Source organism: Lithobates pipiens, unplaced genomic scaffold (assembly GCF_037356315.1).
Source record: "Lithobates pipiens isolate NorthernLeopardFrog02 unplaced genomic scaffold, aLitPip1_a1.2 Scaffold_8, whole genome shotgun sequence".
Lineage (NCBI taxonomy): Eukaryota > Metazoa > Chordata > Amphibia > Anura > Ranidae > Lithobates > Lithobates pipiens.
Genome location: NW_027507903.1, coordinates 619801680 through 619825578, shown reverse-complemented (window position 1 = coordinate 619825578; position 23899 = coordinate 619801680). Strand labels below are relative to the sequence as shown.

Here is a 23899-nt window from a genome sequence, read left to right as displayed (position 1 = left end):
AACCGGGGATGTCTGATCACCCTACCTTAGACCCACACCAAAGATCCTCTCCTGTCGGGGGAAGGGGGTGTAAACTGGTGAACTGTGAACCAGTCAAGTTCAGGTGGAACTCATGGTGGATCCAAACCTGAAGCTCGTCCTCAATCTTCATTGTGCCTAGAATGTCCCCTATGGGTGATCAATAATGGACGATGATTACGTTGTTTGGTATTATTAGTCATATGTCTTGTTTAACATCAGCCAATCAGGTGGTTCAAAAAAGCATCAGCTTGAAGTGCCATTTCTATCACCTGACTGCATACGTGTATGAGAAGGATGAAGTCACTTTATTGAGCGGCCATAATGGAAAAGACCATATGCGGAGATAGAGATCGGGGTGCCCAAGGAACGGTTTAGCTGTCCTTTCTTCTTCCCATTATATAATTTTTTGATGTTTAAGATTGTTTTTATGAATTGATTTTCACTCTTGTTTTCTGTCAATAATACTCATCTCTTGTTGCCATTGTGTGATCTCTCCTTGTTATCCATTACTCCCCCTCCTCTGCCTGGACCCGTCCCCTATCCATGACTGATAACTTCCATGAACTTTGCCCATCTCCTTATCATTAAACCAACATACAGAGCGGAGGAAACACACAACGGATTTACAGAGAATTAACATTGGGTTCTCCATCCCGAGGAGCCTCCAAAATGTGTACGGGGAAATGTTCTCGATTCGTCGGGCTGGGGCTATTGCCCATGGCGTTCATTGCCATCATCGCCAATGTGTTACTGATATTTCCTAATGGGGAGACCAAATGGACCGACCATATCACTATACAGGTCTGGCTGATGGCCGGTGTTGGAGGAGCTGGATTATTTGTGAGTAACAGGTTACTTGTTTATATATAATGACAGAGATAGAAGGGAGCTATGAGTCTGCCCTCCTCCTGCAGGGTGATGTAGTATATATTTCCAAAAGTATTGGTACACCTGCCTTCACACGCACAAGAACTCTAATGACATCCCAGTCTTAGTCTGTAGCGTTCAACATTGAGTTGGCCCACCCTTTACAGCTATAACAGCTTCAACTCTTCTGGGAAGGCTGCCCACAAGCTTTAGTAGTGTATCTATGAGAATGTTTGACCATTCTTCCAGAAGCGCATTGATAAGGTCAGGCACTAATGTTGGACGAGAAGGCCTGGCTAGCAGTCTCCGCTCAAATTCATCCCAAAGGTGTTCTATCAGGTTGAGGTCAGGACTCTGTGGAGGCCAGTCAAGTTCTTCCACCTCAAACTCGCTCATCCATGTCTTTATGGACCTTGCTTTGTGCACTGGTGCACAGTCATGTTGGAACAGGAAGGGGCCATCCCCAAACTTTTAAATTGTCTAAAATGTCTTGATATGCTGATGCCTTAAGTGTTCCCCATTGGAATTATGGGGCCAGGCCCAACCCCTGAAAAGCAACCCCACACCATAATCCCTCCTCCACCAAATGATTTGGACCAGTGCACACAGCAAGGTTCATAAAGACATGGATGAGCGAGTTTGGCGTGGAGGAACTAGACTGGCCTGTACCTCAACCTGATAGAACACCTTTGGGATAAATTAGTGCGGAGACTGTGAGCCAGGCATTCTGGTTCAACATCAGTGCCTGACCTCACAAATGTGCTTCTGGAAGAATGGTTAAACATTCCCATAGACACACTCCTAAACCTTGTGGACAGCCTTCCCAGAAGAGTTGAAGCTGTTATAGCTGCAAAGGGTGGGCCAACTCAATATTGAACCCTACGGACTAAGACCGGGACGCCATTGAAGTTCATGTGCATGTAAAGGCAGGTGTCCCAATACTTTTGGTGATATAGTGTAAAAGGGAGTTATCAGTCTGTGCTCTTCCTGCAGGGAGACGTAGAATATATATGATTTTCATATAGTTGTTTGCGATGTTTCTGATTTATATCTTGTATCCCTGCAGATGCTGTGTCCATCTTGCAACGCCATTCGGGCGGGTGGTAAAGGTTGCTGTGGGGAGGGATGCTGCGGAAATCGATGCCGGGTATGTCCTACTAAAATAATGTATTTTATTTGACTTTACTTGGGATTTTGTCAGAGAAAAATAAAGCAGAATTTAGAAATCAGGAAGATAATTGGTAATGCCCTCACTCCTCTTTAGATCCCTATTTAACCACCTGCTGACCACTCACAGTAAATATACTTTGAGCAGATACAGGCATAGTCATGTACATGTAGGTGATAGGCCTTCTTATAGGTTTGGGGTGCACCCCCTGCCGACCCGTGCTGTGATTGGACACAACACAAGTTTTGGCAGCATATTACAGCCAATGATTTTGGTTGAAACCTGATGATCAACTTTGTCCAATCACACACAGAGCTCTGTGTACAGCAATCTGGCTGTTTCTTCTCCCTGAAAGGCAGGGAGAACAAACAACCAGATTAGTAAATTAAAACAGCACACATTACACTTGTTATTCACACAGGAAACCTCTTGATTGCCCCTTGATATTAAAGTGAAGGGCCACCCTGAAAAAAAAAAATATTAAAAATTACAAAAAAACTAAAAAAAAAAAAAAAGAATTTTTTTATTTTTTTTTTTACTTACCAGAAATGCCTGTTGCTAGGCACATAATCCTAATCTTCCTCTTCCTCCTCCGCGGAGATCTTCTTTCTTCGTCGTGTTGTCTTCTGGGTAATGGGTCGCGCTGTGTTCTGGGAACTGTGTGTTCCAGAACACAGTGCATCCCATTCACAAAGCGCTGCGCGACTCGCGCATGCGCAGTAGGAAACGGGCAGTGAAGCCATAAGGCTCCACTGCCTGTTTCCCTTAGAAGGAATGGCGGTGCCGGGACCCGAGAGCCGAGGGACGGGTCGGCCTCGGGCGGCCGACATCGCGGGCGCCCTGGACAGGTAAGTCTGCTTATTAAGTCAGCAGCTGCAGTGTTTGCAGCTGCTGACTTTTAATTATTTTTTTTTTTTAAACGGCCCTCCTCTTTAACTTGTTCCCAGCCAATGTCATTAGTACAGTGTATAGTATTATCACTGAGCACTGTATTAGCGTCATCAGCAACGTCAGTGTCACTCCCAGCCTGGGCGGTCTTAAAAACATCATGGGCCCTTAAGCAAAGTAATGGACTGGGGTCCCTACCAGCCTGCCCCAATTTACACACCTACTGTCAAGAATTAATGTATAATGTATAAATAGTTGATAGAATTAATCATACATTTGTTAGTACTTTCAATAAAATCGGAGGACACAGTACAGGGGCGGAGGCAGAGGAGCACAGTACAGGGGTGGAGACAGAAGGGCACAGTACAGGAGGGCACAGTACAGGGGTGGAGGCAGAAGGGCACAGGATAGGGGGGTCAGGAGGGTACAGGACAGGGGTGGAGGCAGAAGGGCACAGTACAGGGGGGTCAGGAGGGCACAGTACAGGGGGGTCAGAAGGGCACAGTACAGGGGTGAAGGCAGAAGGGCACAGTACAGGAGGATCAGGAGGGCACAGTGCAGGGGTGGAGGCAGAAGGGCACAGTACAGGGGGGCCAGAAGGGCAAAGTACAGGGGGGTCAGAAGGGCACAGTACAGGGGTGAAGGCAGAAGGGCACAGTACAGGAGGATCAGGAGGGCACAGTACAGGGGTGGAGGCAGAAGGGCACAGTACAGGGGGCCAGAAGGGCACAGTACAGGGGGGTCAGAAGGGCACAGTACAGGGGTGAAGGCAGAAGGGCACAGTACAGGAGGATCAGGAGGGCAGATCACCACCATTAGTAATAAAAAAAAAAGAATAAAAATGCCATAAATGTATCCCCTTTTTAACTTATGACCCCTTTAACTTTTGCGCAAACAAATAAATATACGCTTGTAATTTTTTTACCAAAAACATATAGAAGAATAAATATTGACCTAAATTGAGGAAGAAATTTGTTTTTTTATATATTTTTTGGGGATATTTATTATAGTAAAAAATATTGCTTTCCTGACAGACTCCATGGCAGCCTACGCGTCGGTAGATCCTCTCTAATGCTATAGGACCCCGCTCCCATAAATTTGAGATTACCGCTAGAGACTGCATTCATTTTTTGTCCTCCTCATTTGGACCTACAAACAGTGCACTTACGTTTAGGGACGTCCAATCGATCAAGGTTGTTCGGTGGTGAGAAAATAATGATTGGCTACCTATAGGTCTAAGAACTGGAAACCCAAGTCACATCCCAATTTTTGGAGAAAAATGGAAAAGGTGCCCCAGGGATTGTATGGGCAAGGGACTGAAACCATGTGGAAGAGTAGGAAACCGGTATAAAGAAATATTTGTTTTCTTTACAAACATAGTTCACATAAAATCATTGTTAGAAAAACAAAACGAAAACAATGGTCATGCTATAACATTATACAGCTTGCTTCTGAATCATAAGAAGGGACTCATGGTAGGAGGCCAAATAAATCATATGACATTCAGAAATCCCAACATGTTTCGGAGTAAATTGTTACATTCCTTCTTCAGGGAGGATTAACCAGTTGCCGACTGTCGCACGCCGATATACGTTGGCACAATGGCAGCGTTGGGCAAATAGCCATACCTGTACGTCCCCTCTAAGAGCTGGAGATAGCAGTCACGTGTGCCCGCCACGTACAGCGAGAACGTGCCCGTGGAACCGGCTGACTCGATGTCCCCCAGTCTCCCGTCAATCATGTCACAGAGCCTCAGAATAGGGAAGTGCCTATGTAAATAAGGCATTTCCCCGTTCTGGCTGTGTTCATGACAGAGATCACCGCTCCCTGTCATCGGGAGCGGCGATCGCTGTCATGTGACTTGAAGCCCATCCCCCCCACAGTTAGAATCACTCCCTAGGACACACTTAACTCCTTCATCACCCCCTAGTGGTTAACCCCTTCACTGCCAGTGTCATTTACACAGTAATCAATGCATTTTTATAGCACTGATCGCTGCATAAATGGCAATGGTCCCAGAATAGTGTCAAAATTGTCCGAAGTGTCCACTATAATGTCGCAGTCCTGATAAAAATTGAAGATCGCCGCCATTACTAATGAAAAATAAGAATGAAAAATGAAAATGCCATAAAACGATGCCCTATTTTGTAGATGCTATAACTTTTGCGCAAACCAATCAACATATGCTTACTGCGATTTTTTTTACCAAAAACATGTAGAAGAATACGTATTGGCCTATATATATATATATATATATATATATATATATATATATATATATATATATATATATATATATTATATATATTATAAATATATATGTATTATATTATATTTTTTATATATATATATTTTTGCAGGATATTTATTATAGCAAAGAGTAAAAAATAATGCGTTTTCTTTCAAAATTGACGATTTTTTTAGTTTATAGCGCAAAAAATAAAAACCGCAGAGGTGATCAAATACCACCAAAAGACAGCTCTATTTGTGGGTAAAAAAACGACGCAAATTTTGTTTGGGTGCAACGTTGCACAACCGCGCAATTGTCAGTTAAACCAACGCAGTGCCAAATCGCAAGCAGTGTTCTGGTCGGGAAAGGGGTAAAATCTGAAGCCATTAAAGATAAGCTGTATTATCTGGCGTAGAAATAGATAAGGGAGATTAATAATTAAAGTATTATATATAAGCAGGATTTGGGAAAACAGCATGGAGAATATTAAGGGACGAGTAGTAAAAATCTGAAAATACTTACAGGCAAATTGACCGTATAGAGTAGGTTCACTTGCACATTAGAGACCACTTTCAAGCAGGATCAGCGTCACCCTACATTCCCATCATCCATGTCACACCAGGCCATATTTAGGGTAGTGTTAGATCTTTATGGTTCATGGAATTGCAACATAATGCAAAAAAGCAGAAGTTAAAGATGTCACCTGCCGCAGGAGAGGGCGGGGAAAGGGCAGGGGGGGGCAGGGGGGAAGGGAAGGGACGTGAAAAGGTAGGGTGAGGCAGGGAGCCCAATCAGGACAAATGAGTCCACGAGGATAGGTAAAATGCTGCAAGGAAACCCCCTAAACATAAAAATAGTAGAATGTGACATAAGCATACGGGGAATTTATCAGGGAGTAACTCCCAAGGTGGACTATATACATAATCATAAAGAATAAGCTAATAATGGTGCATGAACAAGTAAAGCCCCATACACACTATGCCCTTGTACACACGGTCGGAGATTTCGACAACCAAATCCGTCGGAATAATTATGACGGATTAATTCCGGAAGAGGTCCGGAAGTGATGTTGCATACACACGGTTGGACTAAGTTGTCGGAAAATCCGATTGTACATAACGTGATGACGTTATTTCCTTACGATGGGACTACGTTCAGACTAGTATCCAATAGCTTAGGTCTAGGAATTTGATCTGAGCATGCGTGGCACTTTGTCCATCGGAGTAGGCTACACATGATCGGAGTATGTCTGATAGAAGCATTTTGTCGGAAAATTTTACCGACAAGTTGGAAAACTTTGTCCATCGGATATTCAGAAGGAAACAGTCTGATGCAGACCACACACAGTCGGAATATCCGACAAAACGGTCCAATAGGAAACAATCCGTCAGAATCTCTGACCGTGTGTACAAGGGCTATCAGTTTTTCTGCTGAGTTTTTCCTTCAGGTTTACCAAAACCATGTAGTACAAGGGCCTGCCTGATTGCATACAAATTGAAACTCCAAAGTTTGACCTCATATTATATGGTTTTGGTAAATCTGAAGGAAAAACTCAGCAGAAAGACTGATAGTGTGTATGGGGCTTAAGGCAACCTATATGCTTAAATATGGTAACCAGAATAGACAATTAAACAAACATATTTGAAAGATCATGTTGGATTGCGTATCCCAAGCATTGTGCATCATGAAACACCCAATAGTAACTTACTTTGAATTGCCAGTAATGGTATATTCTCCCCGAAGAGATGACACTTTGCTACAATGTAAAGTAGTGAGTGTACAGCTTGTATAACAGTGTAAATTTGCTGTCCCCTCAAAATAACTCAACACACAGTCATTAATGTCTAAACCGCTGGCAACAAAAGTGAGTACACCCCTAAGTGAAAATGTCCAAATTGGGCCCAATTAACCATTTTCCCTCCCCGGTGTCATGTGACTCGTTAGTGCTACAAGGTCTCAGGTGTGAATGGGGAGCAGGTGTGTTAAATTTGGTGTTATCGCTCTCTCATACTGGTCACTGGAAGTTTAACATGGCACCTCATGGCAAAGAACTCTCTGAGGATCTGAAAAAAAAGAATTGTTGCTCTACATAAAGATGTCCTAGCCCAGTGATGGCAAACCTTGGCACCCCAGATGTTTTGCAACTACATTTCCCATGATGCTCAACTACACTGCAGAGTGCATTAGTATCATGGGAAATGTAGTTCCAAAACATCTGGGGTGTCAAGGTTTGCCATCACTGGCATCGGCTATTGCCAAGACCCTGAAACTAAGCTGCAGTGCGGTGGCCAAGACCATACAGTGGTTTAACAGGACAGGTTCCACTCAGAACAGGCCTTTCCATGGTTGACCAAAGAAGTTGAGTGCACGTGCTCAGCGTCATATCCAGAGGTTGTCTTTGGGAAACCTGTGGAATACTCACACTACTCACACTAGAATAAAAATTAATAGATCAGAATCAATTTGGATCATTCGTTAAGTTGTTACATTATTTTGGATGGTTCAAAGATGAAGAAAAGGCCCAAACTATCACATCCCGTCATCCAAATGAATGAATGAATAGGTTGTTTCCGTTATATTTTATTTTGGATTTGTTGAAATTTGTTACTATTGTGATCCAGAGATTCAGATACATCCAAATCTCTGAAGTCCTCATTTTCATTTCTAACTAAATGTATCGCACAAGTCTAACCAGCTCTGATGCATGTAAAGCCAAGCCAGCTTTCATAGATGTGAAAAGGTATATATGTATAAATATATTGAATTTGTGATTGCAGCTGCTGTACACAAAGTGCTAACACTTGACAAATGAAAATAAAAAGGAAATGACAGCGCTCACAATATATACAAATCAAATTAATAAGTGAAAAACGTTAATATAAATTGTGCAGATGTGCTCCAAGCAATAATGTGCAGTAGTGCTTCAACTTCAAGGTGTATCACACAGGTGTGACTAGTTCCTGTGACCTGGGGGTCTCCAATGAATTCCCCTAATTTTCAGGGATTTCCAATTACTTCCTGTTTGGCTATGGCACAGGAAGCAAAGGGAAATCTCCCCAAAGTAACACAGATGGCAAAACAAAAAAATCTGACAAGGGTTATAACCCTCCCTTATGTCACGTACACACGACTGGACTTTCCGCCAGAAAAGGTCCGATGGTCTTCCCGATGGAGTTCCTATCAAACGGACTTTCCCACACACGAACACACCAAAGTCCATTCGTTCGAACGTGATGACATATGACGGGACTAGAAAAGGAAGTTAAATGGCCAGTAGCCAATAGCCGCCCTTGCGTCATATTTGGTCCGTCGGACCAGCATACAGACGAACGGTTTTCCCAATAGGAATTGCTTCCGTCTGAAAGATTTGAAACGTTTGAAGAAAAAAATCTGAGGGAGCCCACACACAATCGGAATATCCGCTGGAATGGTTCCATCGGACCTCTTCTGCCGGAAAGTCCAGTCGCGTGTACGCGGCATTGTTCTGTCCAAAATGATAAAAAAATAAAGTTTTGCCTTTAGTTCTACTTTAATACCCTCCACTTTTTGTACTATGGCTTAGCAATGCATGGGATGGTGGTATTCTAGGTGGTAGCTCTATATCCTACAAGTAACATTCCACACTATCTTCCTAGCAATTACATGTGGTCTTCCTGTTTGAAGGGTTGCTACAGAGTAAATGTTGAAGCAGGGCCTGATCTAGGGGGATGCTGAGGTGGGGTTTTCCCTCCCCCTGCAGGTTTTGGACTTGCCCCCCAGTCCCCGCAAGACTAGTGGCATCAGCAGGATTCTAGAATGAGGCACTGAAGTCTAGCCCAACCATCATAGTGCACATAGCCATAAGAATAAAATTAATGTGTTTGCACCCCCATATCAGACAGGCTAGATCCGGCCCTGTGGTGAATTGGTAAGAGATCCTTTAGATCAGTGGTCATCAACCCTGTCCTCAGGGCCCACTAACAGGCCAGGTTTACAGGATAACTGAAATACATCACAGGTGATATCATTTGCTGCTCAGTGATTGCAGTATTCTAGTCTGTATCTTCCCAAGGTAATACATAAAACCTGGCCTGTTAGTGGGCCCTGAGGACAGGGTTGATGACCACTGCTTTAGATGACTTTAGGACTTTTGGATTCACTGGTAAAGCCAATTACTGCTTCTGTGTAAACCTCATTTCAGACCAGGCTGAATTTGCCATGGTCCTGACTCTTGCACACTTTTACTTACGCATATTCTCACTATCATAAATACAGTTGATCTTAACACTAAACCAAATATGACCCCTAACACTTAATCAACCCCTACAGACTCAAATGGTTGGCACTAAAAGCCACCAATCCGGCACCCAAAGGTTGATGTTGAAAACCAGTGATCTGGAAATATAACCACCATGAAAATATGGATTAGCAAATATGACAAACGTAAAAACTTGACTTTCATGTAATCTTTGAAATACCAAGTTGTTGCCTTTTAATTTAGTCTTGAAATATATCTTTATATATCTGATATATCTTTTTATATTTTCTTATATGTTTCCTTCCTACATTTATGTGATGATTATCTGATATTTCTGTTTTTATTGTACTTTTTTATTTTTTTGTGGGTGTTATTGAGGTCTTTCCCTGCATATATTGACCTCCCCAATTTTTAATTAAATAAAAAAAAATATATTTTTTTATGATTAATTTCTTTACATAAATCTGGCTCATCTGATCTTGCCATAGGATGGTGCTCTATTTTTAGAGGCATTATTAAAACATATTCTGTTGGCTAAATCTTCTGCTGGTCAGTTGATTGGCTTTTTTTTTTTTTATTGTTTTATTTTACCTATAATTTCTGTTATTGAAATATTAATAGAGTATTATGGGCGTCACTACCTATTTTCTTCATCTTCAACAAGATGTTTTTTTTTTGTTTACTCATTGTCGCCGGTCTAGTTACCTCCTGCTGGCCATATGTGCACAGGTCATTTTTCTTCCACTTGCACTTCTATTTATACGTTCAGCATGATGCATGTCATTTAGCCACACCCCTGACGACGTCAAATGTATGACGAAGCGCGCAGGGAGGTGCCTAATGTGATGTCATCATGTACAGCGGCTACCAGAGGGAAAGGAACCTTTGGTTGACATTTTGATAGTTGCAGCTTTATGACATTGTGATGCCTGTCTTTTTCTTCTCGAATGTGAGTGGTTTTATTTTCATAAACTTTTTTAAGAATATACTCCACTATGAGTTTTTACATTTTATACGTCTCCATGTACTGAGATTCATTTTGGAATGGAGTCAGGAGGCCATGTGTTATCATTCATTGTGAATCCATTTAGGGTTTATCCCCTAAAATGCTTCTGGCTTTTCATTTCTTTGAAAGACAATAACCTCCGGTAAGCAGCCACCTCTACTTTCACTTCCACTGGGCTTTTGGGGAGTCTTCTTGCTTTGACTTTTTTGGAGCTTGCCCTTTTTGGAACTGTGTCTTCTGGTTTATGATCATGGGAAACACTTTTTTTGCACAATTGTGGACTTTCTTTTTTTCTATATATCAACACTTATGCATGGATTCTTTAAAAGGACAGATTATTATTCTTTTTTTAAAATATATTTTTTCTGTGAATTACAATACACTTTGTATTAATGTTCCTATATTCAGATTTTTCATCTGTATTTCCTGTCCCATTTCAGATGTTGCGGTCCATGATATCTTCAATCTTTGGTGGTCTGGGAAGCTTCTACTGCCTGGCGGTCTCTGGGACGGCTCTGAATGATGGACCATTGTGTAACTTCAACAATCAGACCGGCAAGGCAGCAGATTGGGGTTACCACTTCAAGGAGATGGAGTAAGAACACAACTCTAATAACCATAAAAAGACTCCGTCATATTGTTAAACTGTCATTAAAGAACAGAATAAGTAATTACCTCTCCTGCCGCCCATAGTCCTCAATCCTCCCTGATCCTAAGATATGGTCCTCCGAGGTTTGCCGGAAAACCAACATTTGAGGTAGTATTGATTTCCTGGGTCCTCCACAGTTCTCAATTGGTTCCTCCTGATGACCTCCACATTTGTGCTTTATCTTCTAAGTGGAGGTCATCAAGAGAGGAACCAGTGCAGGGGCCCATAGATATTGACTCTTCCAAAAATGTTGGTTTCCAAGCAGACCTTGAGGGATTTTTTTTTTTCTTTAGTTGCATAGTTAAGTAAAGCAGAGAATATATGTATTCAGACTCTTCTTTACAGGTATACGATTTGCTCAAAAACTTTAATGGTGTGAGCTGTTTTTAACAGCCACCACAAGAGAATTTTAAAAGCATTTAAAGAGTATAATCATATGAACCTTAAGAGATTGTCAGAAATGTAGATATGTAAAGAACAACTATAATGGAATGATATACATTTTTTTTACGTTAATAAATTTTTAAGTAACGTTTTATTGCGGTTTTGGTTATAATTATATAGAAAGATGATCCGCAAACCAATAGTTGCTCTTAAAAAATCTTAATCTTTATTCAGAAACCACAGCCCACAACCACAGGTAAAATCAGTTGATGCATTTCAGCCTATGAGGCCTTACTTATAACAGTGTTATGGCTAAGGCCTCATAGGTTGAAACGCGTCAACTGATTTTATCTGTGGTTGTGGACTGTGGTTTTTGAATAAAGATGAAGATATTTTTAAGAGCAACTAACGCTGTGTGGATCATCTTTCTATATATGCACTGAAAAGTCTGGGGATCGGGGGCCCAGGAGCTCTTTTCATCGGTATGTTGTATGGGTAGCTTCTGTGTGAATTTGTAATCATTATACACACATTTTTCATTTTTACAAATAAGTAAATAATTATTGGAGGGCGCATTCTTGACACATTGATCACAGAGAAGTATGGGCTTTTTTTTTTTTCAATATGTTTTTATTGAGAAATTAAACAAAAGACAATTGTACAGGTTACCATCAGTCATTTTGTATGGGCTTTTTAAAGAGGAAACAGCAAAATCTGTTTGCCTTCAGACTCTCTCTCTGGTTGAAATTTTTGGCTTTAACTTTCGAAACAAAATAGGCAGGGATGGAGAGTAGTCACTGCAGTTGCATGTATATTTCTGTAAAAGAACAGAAGAGAACTCCAAATCAAATCAATATTGGAGTGACCACCCTTTGCTTTCAAAACAGCATCAACTCTTCTAGGTATTCTTGCACACAGTTTTTGAAGGAACTCAGCAGGTAGGTTGTTCCAAACATCTTGGAGAACTAAGCACAGATCTTCTGTGGCTGGTGGCTGCCTCAAAATCCTTCTGTCTCTTGTATTCCCAGACTCTGTGATGTTGAGATCAGGGCTCTGTGGGGGGCAATCCATCACTTCCAGGACTCCTTGTTCTTCTTCACAATAAAGATAGTTCCTAATGACATTGGCTGTATTTTTGTCGTTGTTGTCCTGCTGCAGAATACATTTGAGGCCAATCACATGTCTCCCTGATGGTATGCCATGATGCATAAGTATCTGCCCATATTTTTCATATATCTATTATTCTTATTTTTCTTTCTTGCCTTAAATGGATTTTAATGCACGCACAGAATATAATACCCCCTTTTTGGTTAAAATATAAAAGATGGTGCTACACCGAGTAAATAGATACTAAACATGCCATGCTTTAAGATTGCGCATGCCGTGGAATGATGACAAACTTTTAGAATCTCTATAGGGAATGCTTTAAAAGCTTTTTTAGGTTACCAATTTAGAAATACAGAGGTGCTCTGGTGCTAGAATTATTACTCTCACTCTGATGTTTGCGACAATACCTCACATGTGTGGTGTGAGTACCTTTTAGTATGTGTGAGGGATCAACAAATGTGTTCACCTTTGTGCTCAAGCATGGGGCAATAGGGCTGCTTTAAAAAAAATATATAAACTTTGTTTAGCACTTTTACTGCTGTTACAGGGAATGTAAACATCCCTTTGACAGCAGTAAGCAGCGACAGGTGCTCTTTATAGAGAGATCTGGGGTCTATTAGACCCCAAAATGTCTCCTCTGCCCTTAAAAGCTGACGATCACACCAAGATGTGTGTGATTAGATACGTTACAAATTTAAAAATGGCGCTGTTTACATCTGAGGTTTATTTATAGATTTCTCAATTATGTATTTATTCTAATTACTGAGAATTCATCATATGACAGTGACACCTTCATTGGGCTTTGCAGTGGCCAAAGCTGTTAACAGAATCAGGGGTTCAAATTGGGGCTTCATTCTACTGGAATCCTGCAAATATACTGTATAAGTTTATAATAGTTGGGGTACAGCTCTCCTTGGAAAACTTCTGTGAAGTCTAGGCATTACAAGAGAATTATTTTCTTACAATATATATATATATATATATATATATATATATATATATATATATATATATACATACAGTTGTGCTCTAAGTTTACACACCCTGGCAGAATTTTTGATTTCTTGTCCATTTTCAGAGAATATGAATGATAACACAAAAACATTTCTTTCACTTATGGTTAGTGTTTGGCTGAAGCCATTTATTATCAATCAACTGTGTTCTTATGCTTTTTAAGTCATTAATAACAACAGAAACTACTCAAATGATCCTGATCAAAAGTTTACATACCCCATTTCTTAATACCGTGCATTGCCCCCTTTAACATCAATGACAGCTTGAAGTCTTTTGTGATATTTGTGGATGAGGCTCTTTATCTTCTCAGATGGTAAAGCTGCCCATTCCTCTTGGCAAAAGGCCTCCAGTTCCTGTAAATTCTTGGGCTGTCTTGTATGAACGGCACGTTTGAGATCTCCCCAGAGTGGCTCAATGATATTGAGGTCAGGAAACTGAGATGGCCACTCCAGAATCTTCACTTTATTCTGCTGTAGCCAATGACGGGTTGACTTGGCCTTGTGTTTTGGAATGTCCAAGTATGTCCCATGCGCAGCTTCCTGGCTGATGAATGCAAATTTCCCTCCAGTATTTTTTGATAACATACTGCATTCATCTTGTCATCCATTGTGACCAAATTTCCTGTGCCTTTGTAGCTCACACATCCCCAAAACATCAGGGATCCACCTCCGTGTTTCACAGTAGGAATGGTGGACCTTTCATCATAGGCGTTGTTGACTCCTCTCCAAATGGAGCGTTTATGGCTGTGGGCAAAAAGCACTTGGTCTTATCACTCCAAACTTTGTGGCAGAACATTTGAGGCTTGTCTCTGTGCTGTTTGGCGTATTGTAGACGGGATACTTTGTGGCATTTGCGTAGTAATGGCTTTCTTCTGGCGACTCGACCATGCAGCCCATCTTTCTTCAGGTGTCATCTTGAAACAGCCACACCACATTAAAATTGAGAGCAAATGGTGGGACTTTATATGAAGCACACAGCAGCACAAAAGGAAGTCATGTGACTGGGAAATACTGTTTAGTCATGTTGTATAATCTAACATACAACTTAATGGGTATATAACCTCCAAAAGCATTTGATCATTTACAACATAAGTTACATAGTAGTCCGCAATCATTGAAACAGTTGTAGAACAGACATTGGGTACATATTATAAACATAGGTAAGTTAAAAACAGTACTAAATATATAAAAAAAATAGGAGAAGAGGGGGGAGAAAAAATAAATAAATAAAATTAAAATAAAAAATGAACATAATTCATATACTGAATGATTATAAACATGAATAAAACCGTAGAGAATATAAATTGGTCCATGGTAGAATGATAGTAAAGTGTAAGGCTTGACGCGTTTCATGGCCTTATATCCGTTCATCAGAAGCATAAACCATGTAAAATATCTAAAAACAAAAAATATTAGTTCTAAATGGTCTAAAAGGATAATTGGTTTTAATTGAGGTAGGGGTAAGAAAACATTGTGTATGAAGGTTTGTTACCGGGTTTGTTACCAGGTCATCTGCATCTGCACAGCGGCAGTGCGGCATCGAGAGTCACCAACAAATCGCACGGTCTCATTTCCAGGCACCACGATCACAGTCACTGAGACAGTGCGATTTGTTGGCGACTCTCGATGTCTTTGACTTTGTCAAATTAGAATCGTCCTTGGAAATACATCATGCACAAAGGTGTATGAAATGTAATGGATTGTCAAAATATGGTGTCATTTGACTGCTACTTCCATAGGACAGGCTTGTGAGTAACCCTTTCTCCTTTCTATTTTCTTCCTAGATACAATTATCTTTTTAATAAGCCCTCGTGGGAGCTCTGCCTCCAGCCCCCGAACATCGTCCTCTGGCACATCGTCCTCTTCTCCATTCTCCTGGGGTTGGGAGTCTTGGAATTCGTCCTCTGTGCCATTCAGATTATCAATGGTCTCTTTGGAATCATGTGTGGGGACTGCCGGAAGAAAGGAAATGTGAGTATACCAAACTGGGCTCAGTTCAGACTATATGGTACACCAAAATGGACATCTGTTGACAACCCCCACATTATTAGAACTAACAGTACTGCATGGCCAAAAATATGTGGCTAGCCCTCCAAATTGTTTGGTTCAGGTGCTTCCAGTGAAGGGTACTTTTAATATTACAGCATACAAAGCCTTTTTAGACAAGTGTGCTCTTCCAACCTTGTAGTAACAGTTTGGTGTAGAGCCTTTTCTGTTCCAGCAGGACTCTGCCCCTATGTACACAACCAACTGCATAATAACACAGTTTGATGAGTTTGGTGTGGAGTTTTGATGGATAACGGTTCGGTCTGAATCCAAATTCAATTGAAATCAATCAACTGCATCCAATACCGTTGACATCATATGACCATGTGTGGCTATATTAGATCAATTGGGTTTGACTGCAAAGTCTGATGCAGCTCAGAAACCAATCAGCTTCCAGTTTTTTTTTGTTAAAGCTTAATCGAGCAAGCTTAAGTTAGAAGCTGATTGTCTACCATGCACAGCAGCACCTGATTTTGCACTCTCCAGTTTTGGTAAACCAACCTCTTTGTCTTCCTTATTTGATCTTCTACCTGACCTTGCATCAGAATCATATTGCATCTTGACTACTAACCTGTAGTGTGGCACTTCTATCTCAGATGCATTGTTTTACACTAAAAACCAAGAAAATTGTGGGATTTCTCTGGTGTGTGGAAGTTGCCAAATAACCTATACAAACACCTCTGCAATACTTGTTGTTCAGTCGTTTAGTTGTGACCGACTTTTTCTGACCTCATGGACCATAGCATGCCAGGCTTTTCTGTCCTCCACTGCCTCCTGGAGCTTGCCTAACTTCATGTTCATTGTTTCGATGATGCTATCCATCCATCTTGTTTTCTGTCATCCTCTTCTCCTTTTTCCTTCCAAATTTCCCAGCTTCATGGCGACAGTCACCATCTGCCATGATCATGGAGCCTAGGAAGATATAATCTGTCACTGTTTTCATTTTTTCTCCTTCTATTTGCCAAGGAGTGATGGGACGGATTGCCATGATCTTAGTTTTCTTAATGTTAAATTTCAGACCAGCTTTTGAGCTCTCCTCTTTCACCGTCATTAAAGCCCCGTACACACGAGAGGACTTATGTCCGACAGACTTCCGAAGGAGTTCTACCGGAGTTCTGCCGGAGTTCCGACAGAGTTCTGACGGACTTTCCGACTGAGCGGACTTGGCCACACACAATCACACCAAACTCCGACGGATTCGAACGTGATGACGTATGACTCGAATAAGGAAGTTCATAGCCAGTAGCCAATAGCTGCCCTAGCGTCGGTTTTAGTCCGTTGGAATAGCATACACACGAGCAAATTTTTCGGTAGGAACTGGGTCCGGCGGAGTTCCGTCGGAAAAATTTGAAGCATGTTCCATTTTCTAAAGTCCGTCAGACTTTTGCGAATCAAAAGTCCGTTGCAGCCCACACACGATCGAATAGTCTGACGGAATCATTCCGTCGGACTTTGGATGTTGAAAAGTCCGCTCGTGTGTACGCGGCATCAGAAACTCCTTAGTTCTTCTTCACTTTCTGCCATTAGTGTGGTTTCATCTGCATATCTCAGGTTGGTGATATTTCTCCCTGCGATCCGAATTCCGGCTTGTGATTTGGCATTTCGCATAATATGCTCTGCATATAAGTGTAACTCGGACTCCCGAAGGAGCTGCTGATTTTAATGGGCTTACCGTTACCTTCTTCACCTCGATTTGCATCTAGGGGTTTCCCATGGTAGATGGCCCAAGAACTATAAAGGCTGACGACAGATCCGCTTAAAGGGATTTTTATTTGAAAAAAACGTAGTTAACAAACAGTCTCTCAGTATAGGATCAGAGGGTTTAGGTGAAAAGTCCAGGTACTCTTAATGTCAAAGAAAGTATAGGAGAACTCTTACTTTGAATAAATCCAGAGAATAGCCATTCACAGCTGGATCTTCACCCTAATTGGATAGTCCTTCTCTCACCAGGCCTAGCAGCCAACAGGGTGCTTGAGTCAGGAATAAGTCTCTGCCACAGACTTTATTATAGAACACGTGTGGTACCAGTATCTTGCAGCCGGTCCGGCGATACTGCACGAGATTGAATTTGCTTAGGTCCTTCAGCTTTACCAAGCTCTTGTTGAGAAGCCAACCCTTGAGTGGCCTTCTCCCAAAGAGTCCTCCCCTGGATAACTTCGAAGTTGCTGGGCCTCTCCATAACCTGAGACAGCACTGGACCACCTCCTAACCCTTCCTTTAGTTTCCTCACCTCGGGCTAGCGTAAAACGTAAAATTGGTTGGATCCGCACCCCAGGCCATAGGCGTCCTGGGGGCTGGTCAGTAGGACCAGGAGCATGCAGCAGAACATACTTCTGGACCTGAACCCCCGAATCACGTGACATCCACATCTTAATTACCCCCTCCCAGAAGGCACAGCAAGAGTGACACTCCCACTGGGCTGACTCCAAGAGAAAGTACCCAACCAGACTGTGTTACCATGCCTGCCAGAAGTTACAGTGCCCCCCCATTGGCCAGTCAGAACACCTTGTAGTCTATTCAGACTGATGCTGAGGTCAAAATTTGGAGTAATCAAACCCAAACCAAACTGCGGTTTAGATTAAACATTACATTTCAAAAACACAGCATGCTCGTACAGCGCGTGCTCTTCAGGAGCTGGTGCTACATAAGTTAAATAAGTTGGGTGACAATATACATCCTTGCCGCACTCCTTTCTCAATCTTGAACCAGTCAGTTGTTTCAAGTCCTAACTATTGCTTCTTGACTTGCATACAGATTTTTAAGAAGACAGGTGAGGGGGTCTGGTATTCCCATTTCTTTCAGTATTTGTCACAATCAAATGCTTTACTGTAGTCAATAAAGCAAAAGTAGGCATTCTTCTCCTTTGCTTTCTCCATGATCCAGCGAATGTTGGCAATTTGATCTAGTTCCTCTGCCTCTTCGAAATCCAGCTTGTACTTGTGGTAGCTCTCGGTTGACATGCTGCTGAAGCCTAGCTTGTAGAATTTTCAGCATAACCTTACTAGTGTGTGAGATGAGTGTGATCGTATTGTAGTTTGAAGATTCTTTGGTGCTGCCCTTCTTAGGTATCAGAATGTAAACTGACTTTTTCCAGTCCTGTGGCCATTGTTAAGTTTTCCAAATTTGTTGGCATATTGAGTGCAGCACTGCAATACTATTTAATAGCAATACCAATAGGACAATCCTAGGGTCCAGAGCTACCTATCCACTATCCGATGTATCCAAACCATTCTACATATATTTATTATTCAGAATTTCCAGAAAATTCAACAGTTTTCGGGGGTTCTGAAAGACCCACTTTATCAGGGCTTACAAAGCCAGAAGAAGAAAGGATACTTTGACTATAAAACGTTCTGATCACAATATGTGATGGTTATATTATGGTTTATTTTGGTGTTCGTGATCGGATCAGAGTGACCTATTTATACCAAGCCCTGTCCTTTAGTTTACCCCATATGTATTGTGAGTCTGTAATAATCCTGCTTTGTTTTGTTTCTCCGCCTGTGTAGAATGAAGCCTGAAATTGAAGAAACTACCTCTACGTATCTCGTCCCCCTTTCCTCAATCCGCACTGAAATGAAAACTCCTCTGATCATTTGACTCCTTTGGACATTATAGTGAAATGACTCCATCTATGGGATTTTGACAAGTCTCTTGACTTTTCTTTTTTTGTGATTTAATTGTAACGTCCACCCAAACATTTTGTTTCGGTTGGAGGGCAATGGGCTGAATCTCACACCGCCGTCCGGACTTACAAGGTGAGGTCTCTGCAATTGAGCTCTCATCTCTCCAGCCATAGGAGCATATGATGTGAATTAGAGTCTTGAGTCCAGCAGGGAGGAGACCTTTTTGCAATGGCCATGGTGGAGGGATGGAGCTGGGAACTCAGGGACAGAGATGTCACCGGCGCGGTAGGTTGGATGGGTTATATGTTTACGTATACTTGTGACTTTACTACTATTTAGAAATATCTATCTATCTATCTATCTATCTATCTATCTATCTATCTATCTATCTATCTATCTATCTATCTATCTATCTATCTATCTATCTATCTATCTATCTATCGATATGTATACAGTATATACACACACCATAAGAAGGGTATATATATGTAGCACTAACCCCCGAAGGAGCTGCTGGTCAGATTTGGGCTTACCGCCATTACCTTCTGTTCTCCTCGTTGTACGTCTAGGGGTGTCCCGTGGTAATGGCCCAGTAACTTGAGAGACCAACAACAGATCCACTTGAATGCATTTTATTTGCAAAACATAGACAATGAACAGTCTATGAAAGCTGAACTTCAGGATCAGTAAACATTGTCTAAATACATTCATCCTGTGTATTCTTCTTGAATCTTGGTGCGATTTTTGTATTTCTTCCACTTCTGTGCAGCAATCCAGTGTGATACTTCCTGAAATAAAGACCGCTGACAGCTGCTCTCTCTCCTTGTGTCGGGTGACTGGTCTCGTCTCCGCCCCCTCCTGTAGTTTTCTGCAGGTGGCTTGTAGTGGGTGGAGCCTGATGGGCCCCTCCTACAGCTCGGCTCTCTGTACAGGCTATGTACAGCACAGGGATAATGGCACTACATATTTTAGGTAACATCTGGGTGGTATTTGGAGAGTATTCTTTGTGTGTATTGAGAAATAGATTTTAATGACATTTTTAGCATGGATCTCAGCTTTACAAAAAAACAGACACTTTGCACATTGCATAGATAGGCCTGGTCAATAGTAGTATCATTGATCCCTCCATTGCTGGTTCCTATATTTAGATAATTAGAGGGCGCTTAGTGTGAATAATATACAACAATAATACAATAGTTTCACACCTTTAAAACATAAGTGACATTAGTGTTTTGATACACCGTGAAAATAAAAATAAATGTGCATATAGAAAATTCCCAGTAAATAGAAGACCAAATGGTATTGTGAACACTGTAATCTTCTAAAGAAACTTCTTTATATTCAGTGAAAAGATCCTTCACCAGAAGGGGGAGCCGTCACCCCACAGTGCCAAAACAATTGCTCTGCTTACCAGATGTATTAGCCCTTGTACACACGGTCGGAGAATCCGTTGGAATGTGTCCTATCGGACCGTGTCGTCTTTAGTTAAAAAGAAAGTCATGAAGGCCTGCGCAGGATTGTGCCTGCTCACACATGGAGACTGCGTCTTAGCAGAAAAACCTCTATCCCGGATGCAGGGGCGGACTGACAACTCATGGGGCCCCCGGGCAATAGGAGATTATGGGGCCCCCTGGGCAATAGGAGAAGATTATGAGGCCCCCAGGTAATAGATTATGGGGCCACACAGTATATACACACATACAGTATACACACACAGTCACACAACATACACACACAGTATACACACACAGAATACACATACACACACTGAAAAGGTACTGGAGAGGCGGGGCAGCTATAATCTTGGGATTTTAAAAAAAAAACACAGATTTCTACATACTGTCCCTGGTTTTATTGAGGCTGGCAACCCTGATGGGACCCCTTAGTAGCATGGGGCCCTCGGGCAGTGCCTGAGAGCCCCAATGGTCAGTCCGCCCCCACCCGGATGGTTAAGCAAGGGACATAGAAGAGACAATATACATTTCCATAATGTGATACTGTTTAATAAAATAATTTAAAAATATAAACGATAAGCCAAATGGCCTCTTACATTTGGTGGTGCCCACTCGGCACTGTGGCTGTACATTTGATTATTGAACCGTAGGGCATGGGAACCGTGGGCTACCTCCGTAGCCGGCGTGCGTTCCACCCGAGCATCAAAGATAACCAAACAACCCAGAAGTCGGAAGTGGGGACCAGGAGATCACGTGACCAGGGTTACGCTCCTTTCATTTGCCACTTCAGCCCCGGAAAGGATTTACCCCCTCCCTGACCAGAGCACTTTTTGCGATTCGGCACTACGTCGATTTAACTGACAATTGCGCGGTCGTTGCGACGTTGCACCCAAACAAAATTGATGTTTTTTTTTCCCCACAAATAGAGCTTTCTTTTGGTGGTATTTGATCACCTCTGCGGTTTTTATTTTTTGAGCTATAAACAAAAAAAGAGCAAACAATTTTGAAAGAAAATGCAATATTTTTTACTTTTTGCTATAATAAATATCCCCCAAAAAACTTTTTTTTCCTCAGTTTAGGCCGATATGTATTCTTCTAAATATTTTTGGTAAAAAAAACAAAAAACCGCAATAAGCGTATATTGATTGGTTTTTGAAAAAGGTATAGCGTCTATAAAATAGGGCATAGATTTATGCCATTTTTATTATTATTATTTTTTTTTTGTAGTAGTAATGGAAACGGTCTGCATTTTTTATCAGGACTGCGACATTATGGCGGACACATCGGACACTTTTACACATTTTTAAGACTATTGTCGTTATACATATACAGTGATCAGTGCTATAAAAATGCACTGATTACTGTGTAAATGACACTGGCAGTGAAGGGGTTAAACACTAGGGGGCGATGAAGGAGTTAAGTGTGTCCTAGGGGGTGATTGTAACTGTGGGGGGGTGGGCTTCAAGTCACATGACAGCGATCACCGTTGCCGATGACAAGGAGTGGTGATCTCTGTCATGAACCAAGCCAGAACGGGGAAATGGCTTGTTTACATAGGCACTTCCCCATTCTGAGGCTCCGTGACAAGATTCGGCGGTCGCGCATGCCTGCTATCTCCGGCTCTTAAAGGGGACGTACAGGTACGCCATTTGATTTGCGATCAAGGGGTTAAGTGTGTGCTAGGGAGTGATTCTAACTGTGGGGGTTTTGGGCTACCAAGGACATGACAGCGATCACCGCTCCCGATGACAGAGAGCAGTGATCTCTGTCATGTCTCTAGGCAGAACGGGGACCTTGTTTACGTAGGCATCTCCCCGTTCTGACGCTCTGTGACACGATCTCGGGACACTGGCGGACATCGAGTCTTGCGGGTCCCGTGGGCACAGTCACAGAGCACACGGCACGCGTGCCCACAATGACGCTTCTTAAAGGGGACGTACATGTATGTCCATTTGTTCAGCCGTGCCATTGTGTCGAAGTATATCGTCGTGCGCTGGTCGGCAAGCGGTTAACAAGACATTATGAGCCGTTGCCTCCAGTATTTTGCAGCTGATATAGAGGCCGGTTGGAGAACAGACCACCCTGACACACTGAGCAGAGCATGTCCTAGCTGCTCCATTCTCTCCTCCACTTACTGAACCAACCACCTTGTTGAGGGTCTACTGGAAGAATCATATCAGGACTGTAACCCAGAATTCATTTCATTAACCTGCCATGGTGGCAAAAAGGTGGGCTTTAATGACCACACACCACACATACAGTATGAGTCTCCACTAACAATTGGTAGCTGGTGGGGCTGGCTCCCGATCACGTGACCACTGTGATAGCCAATCGGTATGGTCACATGGTCGCCAATCCTTCCTGCCCCTCCCCAGGGGTTCAGAACCTTTTAAAGGGACACTGAGGTGGGGGGATGGCTTTAACACTTTTCATATTCTGTCCAAAAAAGTTTTTTGATGTAATCTGGTTGGTGTTGTCCATGGAATGTCTTTTAAAGCAGAATTCCAGCTGAAAATAACAAGGTAAAAAAAAAAAGAGATTTCCTCCCCTGTACTTTTTTTCTGCCACTAGATGTCCTCAGTCTGATGGTCAGCATAATTTACCCCACCTCCTCTGCGCCCAGATCCTCCTGGACCTGCCCCCAGCCTGTGACTGGACAGTGAAAGGAAAAGCAGCACAGTGATGAGCTCATCTCTCTGTCACACTGCTATCTCCTCCTATCAGAATGCTTATTCTCAGCACACGAACTGGTTGGCTTTTTTGTGATGCTTCTTCCACTCACACTCAACCCCTGCGGTACAGGGACTGCAAGAGGCTGATACCAGGTCAAACTGCCGGCACTTAAAAAATACATTCATTTGTGTATGAATGAATACAGAGCTGTACTCATTTGTGTCTTTCTATGTCTGCTTAGATTTTAGGTTTTAAATCCAAAAGTCGTGTTGATGTCTCGTTTTTGTAACTTATCAATAAAGACTTTGATGTCCCAGTTGGAGGAAAGTCGCTCATTTGTGTTGTCTTTTGTTCTTTGATACTTTTGTTACTAATTTTTTTTTTTAATGGTATAATGTAACCACTTGCTGCCCGCCCACCGTCAGATGACGAAGGGATGGTGCGGCTCTCGTTCTGGGTGGACGTCATATGACGTTACCCCAGAACGGCCGTTCTCGCGCACCTTGCTGCTAGGACTAGGATCTCTGTGA

The 23899-nt window shown here is 42.1% G+C and overlaps 1 protein-coding gene across 1 annotated transcript; it reads left to right on the top strand.

Annotated features, from left to right (window-relative positions):
• Positions 1-462: 462 nt before the first annotated feature.
• Positions 463-23699, top strand: TM4SF5 (transmembrane 4 L six family member 5). The gene is made up of 5 exons (XM_077470743.1): positions 463-861; positions 1955-2035; positions 10858-11012; positions 15355-15541; positions 19126-23699. The coding sequence occupies exons 1-5, from the start codon at positions 691-693 to the stop codon at positions 19135-19137; spliced, it is 606 nt and encodes a 201-aa protein (XP_077326869.1). The 5' UTR covers positions 463-690; the 3' UTR covers positions 19138-23699.
• Positions 23700-23899: the final 200 nt, after the last annotated feature.